The following is a 21,897-nucleotide window of genomic DNA, read 5'->3' on the forward strand; positions in this document are numbered from 1 at the left end:
TTTTTAAAAGAAATGCTAGAGATGAATCAGAAAAAAACAATGGCAAGTAGTGATAACAAAAAAGGGCACATACAAGTGTGGAATGTGCAAGCAATGCCCAGCTATATTCAATGGACACAGGTTATATTTACCATCAAGAAAATTATTATATCAACCAAGGGGCCATTATAATTGCAATGCTAAATTTATTGTTTATTTAGGTTTATGTACTAGATGTAAAAGTTTCTACATAGGAAAGACTGAAAGAACCCTCAGAAGACGTATTTATGAGCATCAATATGATATAATTAAGAAAAAGGAAACTAATGCTTTTTACAGACTTTCCCTTTTTTGTCCCAATATGGAAATTAATTTCATCATTTTAGAACAGCTGAGGTTGGATGAAAGGGGGAGGGACTGGGGGGTCTCTTTTAGAATATAAAGAGTTATTATGGCAGCTGAGACTAGATGCGGGAAGGTGACCAGGGCTCAATGACGCTTGTAGCATCAGCAGCGTCCTGAGGTTAAGGAAGGCTAAATTATGAATTTTCGGTTTTCCAGTGTTTTCAGAGTTCACATACAGAAATAAAATTTTGCTGAATAAACAGCACATTTTAATATCTTTAGCATACTAACATGTGTATAGTATTGGCTTTTGAACATTGTTTTAACATTGCATAGTTTTAATATTGTATATTTTTAACATTGTATATTTTTATGGTCATCTGCGTGCACACCAACAATTGATTATTGAGTTTATGCATATACTTTGTTGGACATTGCAGTGAGTTGTGCTTAGTAATGGTTTGTCTACAAGCACATTTTGTACCAGCAAGTAATTTGAAGGGTTAATTAGACCTTCTCTTCTATTAATTGAATTATTGGTTAAGTTTTGACTATGTATATAAAGAGCAACAAGTTTGATTTTATTGTATCTTGAAAAAGCTCAGCACCAGGCTGAACGAAAGGGCTCGAGGAGATTGTTGTTGTTATTAAAGCAAGAAAGTTTTATGTAAGTTGCAGCCTTTCATTTTCTGCTTCAGCGGAAGAAGGAACATCAGCATTTCATCAACTTTTTATTCTGGGCTTCCAGAGCCAGCTTCCAGGTTGTGGATCTGCTTTGCTTCATTATGACACCAACACTTCACTCCGGTGAACTTGTGCTCAGTATATTGCACATTATACAGTGGACAGATGTCGCACATTTTTCATGTCTGGGTGCCGCTGCTAACTGGGATGTGGTACAGTGTCATTCGACCTATTACTCATATTTGCAGCCTATTATTCTTGCTACTGTGTTTGTTTCTGTGCACATTCATATTATTACTGTTGATAGGATGTGTGTTTGTGTTACTGTGACTGTACGTGAACATATTGTTGTCTTCATGTAGTTGTGTCTTTCTGCTTTTCCCGGTTTGGGGATTGTCACAGCAGAACTCCGTTCTGCTCATGGGTGGCAGATAAGTTTTACGTGCCGGGCTGCCAGCCCTGATGCACAACGTCCGACAATGATACACCCATTCACGCATGTCCCCACACAAATGACGCTCTATCTGGGAATCGCACCTATGTACTAGCTGACCTCCACAGGCCACTCCATTGCACCCGGGGCAACATACCCTAGCACTCCTGTGTCCATAATCACATATCCATAGTTTCTCCTGCACACCCGTGTTGAGTTTCCATGCATAACAGCCATTATACACCTGATATTGAAGCCGTGACACACCTTTACACATTGCCATCTCATGAGCATTGGGCCCTTACACACATTTTGTACCGCCTTGTGTATTCACAGGATCACCATCCTTTCATATTTGCACATACGTGCTTTTCCTGGTGTTATGGATTACAAATGATTTGTGGGTTACAAGTGTAGGTGGTCGCAACATGTATTACATTCCCATCTGTTTACTATGTTGACGTAGCACTTCAACGATGTTATGGCCACTGGTATAACCCTGCCTCTGGTGTGTAGATCGGTGCTCTACTCATACTTGTGCAGCTTTATGTGACATACGCTGCGAGCACTTTATAATTCCTTACTTGCTCTGGATTCCCTTCACAACCCTTACATTTGCTTTCATCTTTCGGCGTTCCTTACATATCTATATATATCTATATACATGTATGTATATTTATATATATGTAGATATATATGTGTATATATAGATATATATATGTGTGTATATATATGTATATATCTATATATATATATATATATATATATATATATATATATATATATATATATATATATATATATCTGCATATGTGTATATACAGATAAATATGTAGATATATAATTGCATATTTCTGCTATGTCTGTGGATATTTATCTATACACACATCTATCTATCTATCTATCTATCTATCTATCTATCTATCTATCTATCTATCTATCTATCTATCTATAAAAGTTACAGCTGTACAAGACAACATACATCTGCTATGCTAATAGCCGTGTACACCCGCACAGGTGCACTTGCATCTACGTACCCAGGGTTACATATGTTTACAGGCACTTCTTTGGGATTACATGTGCCTTATTCCTTATGAAAGTACCACTTTGATGGAATCCGGTTAACGGACCCATGCGAACACGGTCACCTTTACATGTATAAATGTTGGCTTTACAGCACAGAGACATTCATTACACAATTAATATGTGTTATAGTCGTACTTGAACTGGGAATGCCTTTACGTTGGGTGGATGCTGTAACCACTACACTATTGTTCTGGCTCATTTATATGTATACCCATGGTTCATAGCTACTCTGACATATGCCTCACTGCTTCCCTTACACAGCAGGCATTCATTCTCCTGCTGGGAAAACCGCAGTACTACAATTAGGACATTCCCTGTTTCCTACTGCTCTGGACCTGTGCTGCATGTCTACTCACTCCAAGGATATTCAGAACTTCTACGCTTATAGCCCTCGCACACATGTGTGTTTGTTTGTCAGGGTATTCATGTGCTGGTCCGGGTTTAGGCTTGGCTGACTGGTGACTAGAACTGTTCTGGTGCTTTTCAAAGATCAGATGTAGCACATGGACAGAGTTGGTCCAGATTTTAACATTCTACCTGTGTTTACAGGTGCAGGTGTTTGGGCACCTCTGACCACGTGTTTCCCTTCCCATTTGACTATTTCATTCATTTATTGCTACAATGAATATTATTCTGGACATCCGTTATAGCTTCACCACAGGTATGCAATAGTCCTGTCAACATCTGTGACAGTTGATTGGTGTACTTATGTGTACGCACGTCTGTGATACTCGGGGACTGATTTCTACAGTGACAGGGATAAGGCTATGACAACTCAGTGGCAATCACGGACACTTCTACCATATTAGTTCTATTAATTTGGAACTTGTTGACAGATTCGTAATACTACTAATTTTCTGCAGTTAAATGCGTTTATTACTCTTCATTGTTGTAAGTGGTCATTCTCATTCAACACCTTTCCCCAAAGGTCACTGGCTTTGTGAGTGGTTAAGAGGCTGGACAGTTATTGTGTGAATGCTCTGACCATTGGTAGCATTGACATTGTCATATGTACAGGTTGGGATGTATTCTGGGGACTAGGATTGCAACCTTTTCAAATGGCCAAGATGGGACATCTTCGGAACACACATCAGATTTTACAGGCCAACACATACCCACGGTCAGTACAAAGGATAGAACGTTACTTAATTGCCTACATAAAAGCCTATTGTTGTAGCGGTTTAGTTGCTTATTCTGCTTCTTGTAACATTTAGGTATTTTAGTTACGGAAATTATTATTTTATGCAACTATTACATAACATATGGGACATAATTATAGCCTAAAATCTCAGGACATTTGACATTTCTAATGTATTTTGTCAGGACACAACAGTCCAAAGAGGGACTGTCCCTCACAAGGTGAAACAGTTGGTAACCCTACTGGGGACACCAGATTGTTTGGGCCAACACATAGCCACGGTCAATGCAGGTTTAGAACATTCATTTGTTTACTAGCTGTGAGCCTTATACCTTTGGCACTTTTCTTGTTTGCCTGTTTCTTGTATGGATTACGTTTATTCTATCCTGACGTGACCGCTTTAGGCAACTGTTACATGCAGTATGGTACATAGTTATTTCCTACAATCACAGGACATTTGGCATTGTATCATTGTTGGTCAGGTCACACCTGCACACACATTAATTGTCCCTCACACAGTGGATCAGGGGGTATCCTGTTTACGTCAGTGCCTTCATCACCCTTATACCATGTGCCAGTATGCGAATGTGTGCAATATATTCTCTTGCTTATTCATGTCGGGACACGTGCGTCACGGGCAGGTGTTTGATCCTGGGTAGTAGGTTCTGCATGACCATCTAGGGCTGGACAGTCTTGTGCACCACTACTGCACATTCCAACTTGTGTCCAAATATCTACAGGATTGGACATCGTGTCTTCATACACATTCTAACATTTACACAGGTTACTTATCCCATGAGGGATCTCCCATAAATTTGGCAGGAGCAAAACAAGACAAATACCGAACATTCTTCTGATGTTACAAAAATGTGCTGGGGGTTTTACATGCAAGGGATACATAGTTTGCAATCCTGAAACTGCCTAGGGTGACACTACCTACTACATATGCGTAGTGGTCACTATGTGTAGATGTGACTGCACCAAACTAGTAGGCCAAGTATGGCTGGATTTGGTGGACGTTCAGGTATGGGAGCGGGTTGTGTGCTGTGGAGGGGATACTGGGTAGTCCATTATGCATCCAGGTGTGTTGCATTTGATATGGCCAGTTCCTTCAGGACCAATCTGTGGGTATGTGCCGGTGACATGTCTGTACATTTGTATCGCACATTTTAATATTCATATGTTTGTGGGATTGTGTTCTACAGTGTGGCCTGTCTGGTTGTATTGCAGATGTTTATACATGTTTTTGTGTTTCTTTCTGCTTCACCCACTGCTCCCTCATACACCTCCAGTTCACCTATTCTGCATACAACACAGTGTCGCCTTGGAGGATTATACCATTACCCACCCTCCCACACACACATATTCCTGACACTCCAGCCATCACTGCTTTGGTTGTTGGCCCATGACACGGTCAGAGTAACATATTGCATACCCTACATATGTCAGGTACCTGTATGGTTGTGTGGACTACCCTGCCATGTTTGACTTTCCACATGCTATACCTCACACACATAGGTACACGCTCATACTTAACTTTCATGGTTGGTATACCTGGGTAATACCCGTTCAACTGTGACACATCCTGACAAGTTCGGCTTGGACCGCTGATGTGCGGATTTTGGCAGACTGTTCTAATCATTGGTAGGATGCCACCTTTTCCTATGTCCAGGATGGGATATATTCCGGACACATATCCGAATGTACTGGACAATACGTACCCACAGTCAACGGTACAGATAATACTGTTCCTTTCAGCCTACATGTTGCCTTATTGTTGTAGCAGTTTATATGCTCCTTCTGTTTCGTTTACATACTTATTGTATTTCCTGTCACATTTGGTATGTGAAATACGGACATACCTTTTGTATGTGACTATTACATGCCTTGCGGGATATAATTCAGTCATACAGTCGCTAGATATGTACATTTATCGTGTATTTTGTTATGGACACATTTGCTCAGCTGTGTACCCTTCCTCACAATATGGGTCAGCTGGTGACCCTGACCATTGGGCTGGACGTACCTATTGGCGGCATGCTAACATATGATGCGTTTCGCTTCTACTTGGTATAGCTATCTACACTGCGTTGGACTATGGGCACACAGTTTTCCATGTCATTTGTTCACGGGATAGGGACCCGTTATTGCCTACTGTGCATTTCTCTTTGCTTCTTCATTTTGTGTTCGCAGGTACTGTCTTGCATGCTTTGCATACTTTTCTGTATCCACGGACACTGACAGATGTGATTACTATTGCTTGCAAATTGTTATATGCAAGCATTTTAGGTTGCACGTCGACAGCTGACATTTCCACACCTCCGTGCGGCACTTCTACACGCCCTATGCATTCACGCTCCTTTCCTATGCACGTGGCTGTGGTGGCAACGCACCTTCATTAATATGCATTTGGCGTTACTGCACCATCTTCACGCTGCACGGTTGGCTCAAGCCTAACGCCGGCCTTATGCTGAGCTTCATGAATCCCGGGGATTATCTGTCTCAATGTACATGCAATATTTACATCATATATGGTATATGTCAGATTATCGAGCTTTCAGAAACTCGAAATTCATATGGTCGAAACCATATGATCAAGTTTCCAAAAACTCAAACATCAAAAAAATAAAAAACACAAAAAAATCTATCTTTTTATTGTTTTCAGGGGGAAAGCCCCCTGAACCCCCCTTGTATTATGTATACCAACTCAGAGATTGCCCTACAGTGAGGAAAAGGGTAAATTTGCCAATGTGCTCTGTACCACAATCTCCATTCAAAAGCTTTGAGTTTTCAAATCCTTGATCATACGGTCTCAACCATATGAATTTCAAGTTCATGAAAACCCAATCAACTGAAAAGACCCCTATATATATATATATATATATATATATATATATATATATATATATATATATATATATGGTTCTACTGCTTTTAGTCGAATTACATTTGGTCGAAAATTATTTCAGGCAGTCCACTTCACCAAAAGCTCATTTGGTCAAATTTCATTTGGTCGAAAATGGAATATAGCCACTTCCCCACTGCAGTGCAACCCTGGAGTGAGAATATAAAGTTAAGGGGTTGTGGGTGGCACAGCCCCCTGCACTGGGGGTGTGGGGGGCATAGTTTTTACTGACATTATATGTTTTGATGTATTTTTAATGGATACACATGTATATATTAGTGCATAAACTGCAATTATGTGGGGTGCTGCACTTTCCCCACCCCACAATGTGAAGGACTGTACCCATCCACCCCCCTTTACTTAATATTCTCACTCCAGGGTTGCACTGCAGTGAGGCAGAGGTTAAATAACATTTTCGACTAAATGTAATTCGACCAAATGAGCTTTCAGTGAAGTGGGCTGCCCGAAATCATTTTCGTCCACATGAAGTTCAACCAAATACAGTAGATCCATATATATATATATATATATATATATATATATATATATATATATATATATATATATATATATATATAGAGACACACATATATATATATATGTGTGTGTGTGTGTGTGTGTGTGTGTGTGTGTGTGTGTATAGATGGCTACACACACACACACACACACACACACACACACACACACACACACACACACACATATATAGATATATATAGATATAGATATAGATAGCTATATAGATAGATATAGATACAGTAGATAAATATGTTTGTGTGTGTGTGTGTGTGTGTGTGTGTGCACACACGCAAGTGTCCATATGAATAAATGTAACAAGGTTTACTTACCAGAACCTCAAAAGAACCACACAATCCCTGCTATTTAAATATACCAAGTCCAACTTTCCACTACAGTGATGAAAGGGAAAACCCCAATGCTTATTTTACTGTAATCTCATGCAAACACCTACTGCCCCTATTTGTTGTTCTTGTTTGGTTGACATTCTGGCCAACAAGATTTTTGGGTGTTGATAATCTGGTGTCAGTCTTATGAAAGTTGAAGTTCTGGTACTTCATCCTTCTCAAGTAGATGCAAATGTCTAGGCTCATCTGTGGTAGCAAGGCTATTGGCCCAAGTGCCAGTTTTAAGCCTAGATAAGATTTCTCCAAATTTAGAAAAATATTGCTAACATGTGTCAATATCTTCAGGAGTTTTAATGTTTATGATATAGGCTTGTACATATCAAGTGTTCTGTCCCTCCAACTTATCCTATTTATGTCCCAGCCCAGACAAGGTTTCTTTCTTTAGAATGGATATTTTTGATATTTTTGTTTTTCAAATGTGCAACAATTCTATGTGTGAATAAATGAACCCTTGTAGTGTAGGCATAGATCACAGTATGTATGTATTCTGCATTTGTCTATATATGCATTATTATATCAATTTCAAATGTAAACAAGAACTCATGCCCACCCCTTTAAACTATAACCATTTTATCCCAAATTTCATTTGCATTTCAGTCTGTAGATAATATTAGACATGAGAAAAATTTGTTTGCCTTTTAATTCTTTTTTTTTTTGTTCAAATAATTTTATTGAAATAATTTTTTGCAAACAATAGTTAATGGATTTTGTAAATCAAATATTTAAGTTAAGTAACTATTTACAAATGTACATAGGCCTCAAGTCAGTTGTATATAAGAAGTACAAATCATTATTGCATATACAGACGCTATACATTACTAAATAAACAGTTGGACAAATAAATGATAATTCCTTGCGACTTCTCTTCTTATGTAGGTTGATTTGTGACCATCTTGAGTGTCTCAATTAGGGAGAGAACTTTCTCCCAAGGATTGTTGGTCCATTTCCTAGGAAAGATTCTCATTTCCTTAACTTTGATTTCTAACAAAGCTACCTCTTTCAATAGAGTTAGAAAATCCTCGAAAGTTGGACTGATAGTTGAGTTCCATTTCCTTGTGATACATTTTTTTGATACTACCATTATAGTTCAAAGAAGATACCGGTCTTTCCTTTTCATTGCAGTGGCTTCATATATATTCAGGAGAATTAATAACTTTGACAAAATAAAAGAATCAGTATAAATGGCTTGCAAAATTCATCAATATCTTCCCAACATTTCTTTATATAAGAACATTCATACATAATATGAGACAAATCTGCATTACATTTTAATGAACACCTTCAACATAATGTTTCATTCATGTTTTTAAATTTAGCTATTTTACTTGGAGTATAAAAGGCTCTGTGAATGAACTTCCATGCAAAGATTTTCCAACATTGTATATTTGAGGTTAACTTTATAGAATATAAGATATATTTTTTGGTCTCATTTGATAACAATAATGTATGATTTTTAGTGATGAAATTCCAAAATTTCTGATTAGCTTTTGTTTTATAGTTGATGATAATTTTATATAAGTTTGAAATTAAATTTGTCCAATTAAAGTCTCCATATATTATTCCATATAAATGAAATATAAATTTGGGCATGGAACTAAATGAGGAATTATCTATTGTTCTACATAAATCTTTTGCATAAGATATTAGTGTATTGAGAGCTAGCCAGTCAGTGCTTGATAAATTAAATGTGTTAATTAATTGATTCATATCTAAGACTTTTAGATTTTCCATACATTGATACCAACATATGAAGTTGTTTCTCTTCCATGAGTTAAGGGTATCTGTAGGAATGTTGTTGAAAAAGTTTTTTTTTATAATTTTAAATGGCGTTAATAACTGGAACCATAATTTGATATCAACGTTATTATTTACAAAAATCCGAAAAGTATTGTAAATGTAATTTATATAATTTAGATTAGTAGGTTTGGTGCAGTTGTATTGCAAGTTAACAGAAATAAAGCACCAGAGCTTATTATTCTGATCATTTAGTTGTATATTTTTTGCTAAATTACATTCCTCTTGAAAAATAACAGTATGTAATGTTTTCCATGCTGAGGAAAATTTTGGATCTATCCAATTTACTATTGTTTTGAAAATGAATGCGTTGATATAAGTTTCTAAATCAGGAAAGTTAATACCCCCTATCTCCCAGGGCCTAATACGGTTCAGATAAACTATTCTGTTTTTTGGGGAGTACCAAAGGAAACTTATAATGATTCTATTTAAATCTTTTAAGATTTTTTTGCTAGGAATTATAGGGATAGCTTGTGTAATGTAGTTTACTATTGGGAGAATGACCATTATTATTAACTGCAATCTATCTTGAAATTAAATTTGTCCAATTAAAGTCTCCATATATTATTCCATATAAATGAAATATAAATTTGGGCATGGAATGGCCATGGTGGTGCAGTGGTTAGCATTGTTACCTCACAGCAAGAGGTTCTCCGGTTCAATTCTCGGCTGGGGTGCCTTCTGTGTGGAGTCTGTATGTCCTCCCTGTGGTTGCGTAGGTTTCCTCTGGGTGCTCCAGTTTCCTCCCACATCCCAAAGACATGCAGTAAGTGGATTGGACACTTTAAATTGGCCCTAGGTGTGAGTGTGTGTGTGTGTGTGTGTGTGTGTGTGTGTGTGTGTGTGTGTATGCCTTCTGTGGAAGGATGGGCACTGGGCTGGCTACTCGACACTGTAAAAACTCCACTGCCAATCATGAGCAGGCAGATGATCTGCTGTGGCGACCCCTAACCAGAAAAGGCTGAAGGAAAAAGAAAAAAGAAGAAGATTAACTGTAATCTATCTTCAAAGATTAAATACAGCTTATTCCATTTTCCTAGTGATAATTTTAGGGTATTCAGAATATTGTTGTAATTTGTAAATAAAGTTAGTTCTAGGTTTTCACATAAAACAATCCCTAAATAATCTAAAGAGGAAACTTGTTTACCAAGTATTTGATTTATGTTAGTATTTAATTTATTTTTATTATTTAATAGTATGTGATTCGATTTATAAGCATTAATTTTTAGACCTGAGATCTGATGAAATTTCTCAGCAATGGAGTTTAATTCACATAGAGACTCATCTGAGTTTGACAAGGTAAGTAAAATATCATCAGCAAATAACATTATTTTGGAGTTAAATTTATTATAAATGTTAATGCCTTTAATTTTGGGATTTCAACAAATCTTAGAGGAAAAAAGTTCAATTGCTAGGGCAAATAATATTGGAGACATGGGGCATCCTTGTTTGGTACCCTTAGTAATTTTAATTGCTTCCAATGTGAATGGACCTAATTGTACATATGCCAGGTTGTCTCTGTATATATTCTTTATTAGAGTGATGAATTGTGTAGAAAATTATAAATTTGTAAAACTTTGAATTGGTAATTCCAATTTAATGATTCAAATGCTTTTTCAGTATCTAATGTGACTATTAGTGCTTCAGCTTTGTCTTTATTTAAAATATATATAGTGGTTAAGATTCTATGTATGTTATCATGGGTGTGTCTGTTGTAAATAAACCCTGTTTGGTCATTACTAATGACTTTAGTTAGAAATTTTTTGATCCTATTGACCATAATAGACATACAAATTTTGTAGTCATTATTAAGGAGTGAAAAAGGTCTATATGAGCTACATGAAGTGGGACTTTTATTTTCCTTTAAAATAGGTGTAATCAATGAGTATCTCCATGATGGTGGAATTATGCTTTGTGAATATGTTTCATTTAGTGCCTTTTGTAGTATTGTTATGACAGATGATGGGAATAGTTTATAAATTTCCATAATGATTCCATCTATGCCTGGGGCTTTGTTATTTTTACCTCTTTTAATTTTTTTTCATTAAATTCTTCTATCGTAATTTGTTTTTGAATATTCATGTTTATGCTATCTGGTATTTTATTTAAATTTAAGTTATCTAGACATATGTTTGTATTGTTATGAAGTGGGTCATTATTGTTATAACGTTTTGTGAAATAAAATTTAAAATTATCCAAAATGTCGTATATCTGAAATTTTTTTCTTGTTATCCCCTTCATGAATTATGTTTGTAATATTATTTGCATTGGAAGATCTTTTTAATCTCATAGCTAAATTTTGCATATATTTGGGAGAGATTGAATAAGAATTTAATTTTAATTTTCTAAGGCCAAATTGGTTTTATGCAATAAGATATCATTATATTTTTTATTTAATTTTTCAATCTCCTTTTTTTTTTTACAACAGGGTCTTCTAAAACCTTTAGGTCAGTTTCTATGATTTATTTTTGAATGTTAGTTAGCTCTGATTCCCATTCCTTCGCTTTATTATTACACCAAGAAATAATTTTGCCATAAAGATATGTCTTTAGAGAATCCCATAAAATAACTATATTTATGTCACTAGTATAGTTTGTATCCAATAAATATTTTATTTCCAAATCTAACCATGGCTTAAACTCTTAATTTAGTAAACATATCCTGAAATTCTCTTGGTGATTATCAATCTTTTGAAATCCATTTGAATTCTAAGAATAAGCGAGTTATGGTCAGACAAGGGACAGGGGATTATAAAAGAATGCAATATTTTCATTTTTTTATCATGAGATATATATATATATATATATATATATATATATATATATAGTTTATCAATTCTTGTTTGAGTGTTAAATCTATAGTCACTATGGGAGAATAGTAATGAACTTTCATTCTTAAGAATAAATGAGTCTAATAACTGCAAGTTATCTATCCATTTTTTAAGAGTTCTCCCTGTAGATGTGATACGAAAAGGTCTTTTGTTGGTAGTCTCCTGGCTATCTAATATGCAGTTAAAATCACCTCCCAAAATTACTTTACTTTTAGATGTTTTGTTAATAAGTTCTATGTGGTTTTTAATAGTTCCTATACCTATACCCGGAAACTAATGCAAGTTCACCAATGTCCAGATTCTATTACTATATCTTACTATTACTATTGATAAAAGGCCCTCTTTGTCTTCATAGTTAAATAAAACTTGCGGATTAATAATATTTTTCTTTCATAGTATTAATACCCCCTGTTTTTTTTTACTATATGATGAATTAGATAGCTTTAGGAAGTCACTTTGGTTCCAAGTAAAATTATCATTAGCTTTAAAGTGAGTTTCCTGTAGAAAAAACACTTGTGCTTTATTTATTTTAGGTATTTAAGTAAGTTAGATCTTTTCTTAGCATTATTTAAACCATTTACATTTAATGAGAGTAATACTGTGTCCATCTCATTAATTTGTACTTAAAGAATTTGATTGAAATGTTGACTGTATATTTTGTCATTTATTTGTTGTATAATCTCCATATATATGTTGAATTCAGTGGTGAGGCTGTTACTTCCTTTTAAACTATATAAAATAAAAATTGAATAAGGCCAGAAGAAAAAAATCAACAAATGTATAATAGTAGACCTTATACATGCATATAAACAAATATTTAAAATAATCTTTTAACAAACATGGAATGTATAGCATTCCCAATCTGAGTGAACTAAGAAGCTCAGACAGATTAACCTTCATTGCAGAAATTGAACCAAACATTAATGAAAAAATAGAGGCTCCTTTGCATATTATTCTGGAGGTTGCAATTGATCGAGTCAAACATATGTGATTAATTCAATCAAAGTTATTTAGAGATGTGCTTGCTGTAGAATAACCTGGCATAGATTTCAAGCATTTAAGTTTTATCATTTATTACATCATGTACGTTGATTCAGGTATAATTCCTTTTTAATAAAGTATTTATAAGTAAATTATCATGTAATGTGTTGGATAATCTATTTCCTTTCCATCTTTTATGAGTATCTATATAATGACCAGTTCACTTCGTAACTGCCTTATAGAGCATACTTTAGTCAGTGCTGTGCAATTTGTTTACACTAGTAACAATTTAAAACTCAGAGAATTAAACAATTTCTATCACCTGTCATTGCTGTTATGGATTAGTTTAAATTTGTGAACTATAGGTTCTGCATATATATGAATTCCAAAGCATAGACAGTGCTGCTCAAGGCTATGCTATACAACAATTACACATGCGGAGCTCTATGTCATGTTTGTTACGTAACCTTAAATTTCAATAGAAAGTTTGTTTGCTATTAAATTACTAATGGCCTTAAAAATTCTATTGCATGTGTTGAGCACGGTCTTAAATTTCTGTTTTACATTCGTATAATATCAATTCTAAGAAACAAATCAATTTAGAATTGCATTTCAATTACTAAACATTAATAGTAGCTGTAAGTTAGATAATGACAATGATAAACAGATGAAATATTCATTTAGCTAGTTTCATAGTGGGAGTGCCCTTACAACCATTCATTTTTCAGCAGAAAAAAATCCATTAATAATGTATTCTTGTAGGTTAGACGTGCTTGTCTGAAATAATAGCAATTTGCAAGCTATTCACTGTTTGCGCTCTATGTCTATTATAATAAGCTATAGTTCAATACAATAAATATGAGATTTGTCTTATTGCAAGCTTGTAAAGACGCAGTATCAGATTATGTCTTACATATTCTTTCCTCATCTAGTCAAGTAACTGTTTCTAAGTATACCAAAACTTCCTTTGATACTTCGTTGAATATGGTGACATGCATACTTCTTAAGTCATTTCTCTTCTTTATTTATTTATTAATTAAATAATGCAGATTCAAGGAGAACTTCAAAGTATCCAACCATGGGTCTAATGTTGAATATTCCAATTTATCTGTATAAATGTATTCTTTTATTTTGGTTTTATAATATATAACAATAAGCTATAATATATTCATGCCTCGTAACACCTTTTTTCCATCCCTTCTTTCATACAGTATATATATTAAGTAGTAATCCAATTTACAGAAGTACTGTTGCTTTAAGGCCATAAGGAAGCGTAATGTGATTGCACACTAGAATCGTGTGATTGTGTCAACATCATTTTCGGTAGTAAGATAATCCGGACTTCAGTACTTTATGTTTGTTTTTCACTGGCTATAAAATTATTTGACAACTAAACAAAGAAAGGATTTGCTAATACAACACTTGTATTAAAGGGGTTTCATCGCATATCTTTAAGATGGAAGGTAGATGTTCAAACAAACAAGTCGTGATGACTTAAAACTGTGTTCCTAATACGTATTTTAAATTAGAAAGTATAATGACTTAACATTGATATATTGTGTTGTGTTTATTGTGTTTTGGCACTTTACTTTATCAAATGAGCATTCTGCCTTTACGATAGTGCACATAGTACACTAAGGGAGCTCGCAGACTAAGTAGTGAAGCTTCCTTACGTGTCTCGTGTAACAAAAGCTTCTTTTAACTTTTTTGTGAGAAGCAGAACCTTTAAGTGAAATCTATAACAATATTTGACAAATAATTCAACAGGATCTATTCATTATTTAGATTGAATTAATCCATGTTTCATTGCAAATGATTCAAATGAGTCAAACATATTTAAAACTTGCATGCCAGTAACGATCCTTGCCTATTAGATTTAAACACTTTTGTACAGTCAGCATTTGTAGTACGTTACATTAATATTAAATATCTCCTCCCCAATCCTCATTTTTATACTTCACCATCACACAATAAAGCAATCATTAAGTCTATTGTATGTGCATGGAGTATTCATATTACTGACAGATATTTTGTGAGTAGCTTGAAATATAAGTAGACAGATACATATTTGTTACCTTTAGCCTGAATTTTTAGTTTTAGTTGATTCTTTGAGAGAAGCAGTAGAATGAATACTTTTTGAGTCAGTTCTTTGCTTGTTTTTCTTTACATCAATCCAATTATTTTTTTCAGGGGATCTTTTTAATATTGTAGTAAGAGACCAGTCCATTTCTTCTGGAACTGTGACCAAATTATTGCTCTTTATGAAAGTTATTGCTTCTTCAATGTCATTAAATGTCCTTGTTTCATTTGAAGTGAAAATCCTTATTTTTGCATGGTATGCTAGTTGTGCTTCTATTTTATTTTGTTTGAGTAACTTTACCAGTGGTCAGGCTTTCTTTCTCATTTCTAAGACTCTGGAGGAAAAGTCATTGTCAAATCTAATTATATTTTGCTTATACTTCAGAGGGGACTTTCTCCAAGCACATTGCAGAACAAGCTCTTCATCTAGATAAGAGAGAAATTTAACCACGATTGGATGAGGATGTTGAAGATATAGGAATGGGTTTTTCAATGGCTCAATGGGCTCTCTCTATACCATAAGAGAAACCTTCTTTCAGTTCTAGGATGCCAGGTAACCATGAATTAAGGAAAGAAATTATGTCATCTCCTTCAGATTTGTCCAGTAAACCAAAGATTCTCACATTAGTCCTCCTTTCTCTATTTTCCATATCATCCAGTTTGTTAATAAGCCATTTATTATGTTGCTGAAGAAAATTACCTTGGGTTTCCTCCTGTTTGAGCCTTCCATCTATATCAAAGAAGGACTCTTCAACGTTTAATATTTTGATTGCTGCTGCTGGAGAAGTTCTTTAAAAGTTTCAGTTTGAGTATGACAACTTTCTCTCAGGTTTTCTGAGTTGTCTTTAAAACTGTCCATTTTAATAGATAGTTCTTGTAAAGTTGGAGATATCAATTGAATTTTTTTCCTCAGAGTAGATTCTGCATGTGAGTTCTTTGAGCCACTCATCTTCCCAAATCAGCTTTAAAAACTCCAGAGATTTCTGACAGGAAATTCTTGAAGAAAATATTCCAAAATTGAAATGCTAGTAATAAAAATACTACGGAGCAATAATTAACTGTTTTTCCCAAAGTGAAAAATAATAATTTCCTGTTATTTAAATTAGTTTTAAGGTGCTCTAAAAACTGTTGCTTTCAGAGTGCCATCTAGGCTCCGCCTCTCGCCTTTTAATTCTTTTGATAGAAATCGGCATCATGGTCTGAAATGCTTATTTTTGGTAACTTTTAGAGAAAATGGGAGCTCCTGATGACTTGTCTTCTACATGCCCTTCGGTTTGATACAGCATTATGTATATATTTAGATAGGTGTGTGTATGTGTGTGTGTGTGTATGTGTGTGTGTGTGTGTGTGTGTGTGTGTGTGTGCGTGTGTGTGTGTGTGTGTGTATATATATATATATATATATATATATATATATATATATATATATATATATATATATATATATATATATATATATTTCCCATAAAAAAATCATTAGTAATGTGCACATGTGCTGCTTTTGATATTTCTAATGTCCTGTCATGACATCTTCTAGTCAAATTTCTTACAGTGAATTTGCACTGCTGCACAACTCCTTGATTTAATACTCATAAATTAATACAGACTCAGCTATAATTTAATATACATTTGTATATGATACTGCAGGTTAGACATTTATTAAACAGCAGTCCTTACAATTTAGTTTATTAGTAAAATCAAATATATGATATCTGTCTTGAGATCACCTTTCTCCTATTGCCATAACTCATGCTGCTTTCTGTTTCTGCATCATACTTGCTTTAACTGTCACTAAATAGTAATTTTCTATTGATTTTCTAAACATTTTCAACCTATGTAAGACAGAAAACTTTGATGATTCTCTGATTTCTGATACCTACCCCTCTCTGTTCTGTGATTTTATTCACTTGCATATATTTTTCAGTGTCTGGGTTATTTATACATGAATAGATGTAATTGTTTCCAGTGAATACACAAAACCTTAAATCTGATCTGACTTTGAAGCTTTCTTTAACTTAATGGACAGAACATCAATGACTACTCCTACTGTGCATCCCCTGGCTGGCCTTCATGAACCGCATCACTTGTTCATCACTCATAATATGATCTATTTAGTAAACAACTTCCGCAACTCTCACTGAATTCTTGTCATCTTTTTTCTGTTTTTAATCAGGAATTGTCATCAAATATATATCTTCAATACCGCTTTAATTACCAAACACTTTCCACTAAAATTATTTTAAAATTATAGTCATGACAAGGAAACGTGTCTTCTAACTACTGCAACATTGCCACAAGTCTAGAAGTAATTGTTTTGGATATTTTCATTTAAGTTTTTGATATTAGAGAGCATGAAATTCTACCCCAAAAGTAAACATCATATGCATAATTTTCGGTTGATGTCCATTAAATGGTTTAATACTAAATTTACACATGGAGTAGAGTACTACAAACCTTAACATGCTTGTAGCCTATTTAGTGCAATAATTACTAAAATATAAATGAAAATAACTGAGGTTTGGGAAGGTAGTTATTCAGATAACATCACTGAAGCCTTACAAATGTCTTCAGTATTCAAAATGTTTACTTTACAATAGTATTGTGTATTTTAAATGGCTGTGTTTAAAATATCATTATATGAAATGTAGTAAAAGTCAGTCGTAGAATGTCTGCAGCTATCACTCTTCTATAGTAGTACTTTATAAACCCCTACAACTGAAGACACTCAGAAACACAACTGTCAACATCAAAGCTTCACTGAATGGTTTGTTGTTGTTCAGGAATCTGAGGAACTCAGTATTTTAGCTATCATTCCTTTTCAGTGAAAGAAGCCAAAAATAACACACTCCCTAATCCTCAGTTTTGCATGTGCATGTTCATATAACAATCATGTTGCTTGTATACATTAAAATTGCTAGCTGCAAAGGCTACCATGCATAATCAGTGTCAGATGGAGCAAAAGAGGACAGATGACTGATTTTTATTGTCTCAGGCAGCATTGGCCACCTAGCATTGTTCCACTTTTAAGGGAAGTGGTATCTCATGTGCTATGAAATGATCCACTTTGTATCCTGAAAGTAATGGAATACCTATGAAAAATCATATGAGAAAATATAGTAGTTTAGAGAAAGTCAATATTTTACTTATTTGCTTTAGTTTGTTACAAATAATACTGCAAAATGGATAGACTAAAAGTATGGGGGTGAGGAGGTCCAGACTGTTCTTAAATAGTTTTGTGCCTTGGTTAACAAAGGGCAAACTACTTCAACTTCTTGTTGTTTTTACTGTGATTAGAACTCAAGAAGTGTGTGTTGGCCTTATCAACATTGCATATGCAGACAATAGGTCATATTTTAATTTGTAATATCATCACATTTCAAATACAGTATTAAAATCAGAGCAACATCTAACATTCACAACATCTAACATTCTGTAGATGTTGTAATACAAATCAATCCTTTTTTAGATATTATCTATAGATTACTATTTGTACACTTACTGCATTATTAAGTGCATAGTCTAAAAAACATTATTCCATATACACCACAGTCTCTTAATTCATTCCTCAAGAGTGCATTTGTGAAAAAAATTATATAAACCTACAAAGCTGTAATTTAGGTACCTACAAAATGCATGCCTAATACATTAAATAAGTTTTGTTTTTAGAATAGTTCATTAAATAAACATATTGCATTATACAATTAACCATTACTAATGACTCAGTAAAACATCACAATGCAGTTTATTATATGATTATGATTTAAATTTAAATGTTTAACTTACGTTTATTTTCCCTTTCAGGTAATATCTTTGTTATCAGCTTAGCAGTAGCAGACCTGATGGTAGCACTACATCCTTACCCACTGCTTGTTGTTGCACTTTTACAAAAACAATGGACAATGGGAATGTTACAATGCCAGCTTGCTGCAATTATCCAGGGACTGAGTTTCATCGGCTCCATCTATAACATTATGGCTATTGCAATCAATCGGTACTGCTGTATCTGCCATAGCCAAGTATATGATAAACTCTACAGCATGAAAAATACTTACTATTTGGTCATCTTGACATGGGCTCTGAGTATTGCATTGGTTTTACCAATGATTTTAGTCGGAGCATTGCAGTACGACCCTCGTGTGTATTCCTGTACATTTATATTCACAGCAAATCCATTTTTAACCAGTGTTCTGACAGTCCTGCATTTTATAATACCACTGACAATTGTAATCTTTTGTTACACAAGGATTTGGATTCTAGTAATTCAGGTTAAGTACCGTGTCCGACACAAGAGCAAACAGAAGTTAAAATCCAATGAAGTGCGACATTTTTTGACAATGTTTGCAGCTTTTGTGCTATTTGCCATCTGTTGGGGTCCATACAGCATTCCTTCTCTGATTTTAGCTTTTAGTCCAATAGGAAAGGCACCGATATTATCTGACGAACTCTTTGTGGTAGGTTTCTTTATGGCCTACTTCAACAGCTGCCTAAATGGTATTGTCTATGGGATTTGTAACCCAAATTTCCGCCAACAGTACAAGAGTGTGTTTCTTTATTTATATTCTCTCATTTTAAAGATTTTCTAAGGTCTATAAATTGGTGTCCAAGCAGAATGATAAAAAAATGGATAATATCTATACATGCATGTTTGGATTTGTTTGTGTTTAGATGTGTGTGTGTGTGTGTGTGTGTGTGTGCGTGTGTGTGTGTGTGTGTGTGTGTGTGTGTGTGTGTGTGTGTGTGTGTGTGTGTGCGTGTGTGTGTGTGTATGTGTGTGTGTGTGTGTGTGTATGTGTAGATAAAAGCACCAAAATAAGACAGAAACAAGAAATAAAAAAATGGCTCATGTCAGGTGACAGAGTTGTTTATGAATGCTAGCACTTTTACAGTCTGCATTATTGTTTACTGTCAGTCCTGTAATTTAAAATAATTAGACCAAGCTTTATGGGCTTTTTCTTTCTATCATAAGTCAGTTTGCCAGAAGACATATGGAAGGCTGTACATTTTTTTTTTTTAATCCGCATGATTTTTGCCCCCAATATCTGCCAACAGTCAAGGCTTTCACAAATCAGACATAGTCAATTATTTCTTCACCAAGGAATTTCTTCAAAAATCAGTTTAATAGCTGTCTCAAGAGGGATGCCATTCAGTCAACCATGAGGATTTTTTTAGGTAATTACTGGGCTTCCAGTGATGAAGGATTTATTTTTTGTGTGGCCTATCCCTGTACCAGTGTGGAGATCCATGCAGTCTGCATCACTGCAGAGGCCAACAATACCTTTCCAATGGGAGTGCGTGCTTCTGCATAGCCTTGTTGAAGTCTAACATCAGACAGTGGCTTGGTGAGTCTAACTCACTCCTCTAAACCATGTATTTGCATTGCTGCCTCTCTTGCAAGGGATTTTGGTAGTATGTGATCAGCTATACTCCCTCTCCTTCCCCTGAGATGAACATGCCCATCCTTTCCTGTTACTAATTAGTTCATCTGAGCTATAGGCAAGACTTTATTCTTACCAGTGTCACTAGAACAGTTATGTAAGTTTTCACAAAGACAGATGGTAAGTACTATATCATATGATGTTAACAAATCTTGCCGGTTAATGGTAAACAGGTTTTCTGACAGGACATGTTATGCATTGACTAGTAGTGGTGAAAAGGTCTCTTCCCACATTTTGACAAACCTATTTAATGAAGCATTAGTGATGTGCACTGATAAACTAAATAAAGTTTGTTGATAACAAAGTTTGTTCGACAGGATCATAGAATGCTTGTTAGTGTATATTCCCTGGTATATTTGCTGTCTTTCAGTAGCAATAGGTATGCACCTATGAAACTGAAAAGTAAGTTTTCACTTGCATCTTATGAAATAGTTATGTTACTTAGTGAGAAGTACATTAGTAATCCACTGAATCTTTTGTTTTATACACAATGGAATATGTACGGACGCCTGCAGATCTTTTCTATCCTTGCAAGGCATGCTGTAATTGGAATGCTTTTGGTTTAATAAATAACTTTGATCTTTTAGTCAACACTACCACCACAACCACTGAAATGATTCACATATTAAAAAATAAAATCCAAAGCAAAATGCATACATTGTGTTGTTGTATTTTACTATTGTGTTACTTGGCAGCATTACTCATTAAGGGTGTGCATTTTTCTTATTATTGTACTTCTGACATGATGATGTTTTAGTGTTTGATCAGTGATGTATGGTATTTCCCTTAGTATATTCGGAATATTATTTGCTCAATTAAAGCAAAATAACTACTTCATCATACTCAAAAAGTATTAACTCCATTCCATTTCACTATCATTTCCCAAATGATTCTCCATCCCATCATAAGAAATGATGGCCTTCACCAGAGCCATAGCTATCGTATCTAGTGCACAGCAGAGTTCCTCTGATCTGGCATCCCTCTACAAAAACACCTTTTGACTGAAGCAGCCCCCCATTCACACTTACCTAGCCATACTTTTGGCCCTCACAATACCCATGGAACATTCCTTGGGATTCCAAAATCTAAAAGGAATTGGGCATTGGGTAGCATAATATACCTATCAAATGCCCCATACCAAATTAATAAACAAGAACTCCACCTCTCCTCATCTGATATATGTTACTGATGTCTGGTGGAGTCCTATGCCAATTCAAATTGCAAATCTGGCTTGATATGTCACAACACATTATTGTTTTCCATTGGTCCCCAAAACAATGGGGTA

At 34.7% G+C, this 21,897-nt stretch overlaps 2 protein-coding genes across 2 annotated transcripts in view; both read left to right on the forward strand.

The window, feature by feature from the left end:
- LOC122808303 (melatonin receptor type 1C-like) overlaps window positions 1-19,760 on the forward strand; it is a 63,037-nt gene extending 43,277 nt beyond the window's left edge. Inside the window, exon 2 of the mRNA XM_044079269.1 lies at window positions 18,979-19,760. Coding sequence (XP_043935204.1) covers window positions 18,979-19,760 — 782 coding nt within the window. The remainder of the gene's footprint in view (window positions 1-18,978) is intronic.
- A 1,241-nt stretch (window positions 19,761-21,001) lies between these two features.
- Window positions 21,002-21,897, forward strand: part of LOC122808304 (melatonin receptor type 1C-like) — a 44,750-nt gene continuing 43,854 nt past the window's right edge. The window contains exon 1 of the mRNA XM_044079270.1: window positions 21,002-21,014. Coding sequence (XP_043935205.1) covers window positions 21,002-21,014 — 13 coding nt within the window. The remainder of the gene's footprint in view (window positions 21,015-21,897) is intronic.

The sequence above is a fragment of the Protopterus annectens genome, chromosome 8.part0, assembly GCF_019279795.1.
Source record: "Protopterus annectens isolate FY-2018-M chromosome 8.part0, PAN1.0, whole genome shotgun sequence".
NCBI classification, from domain to species: Eukaryota; Metazoa; Chordata; order Ceratodontiformes; family Protopteridae; genus Protopterus; species Protopterus annectens.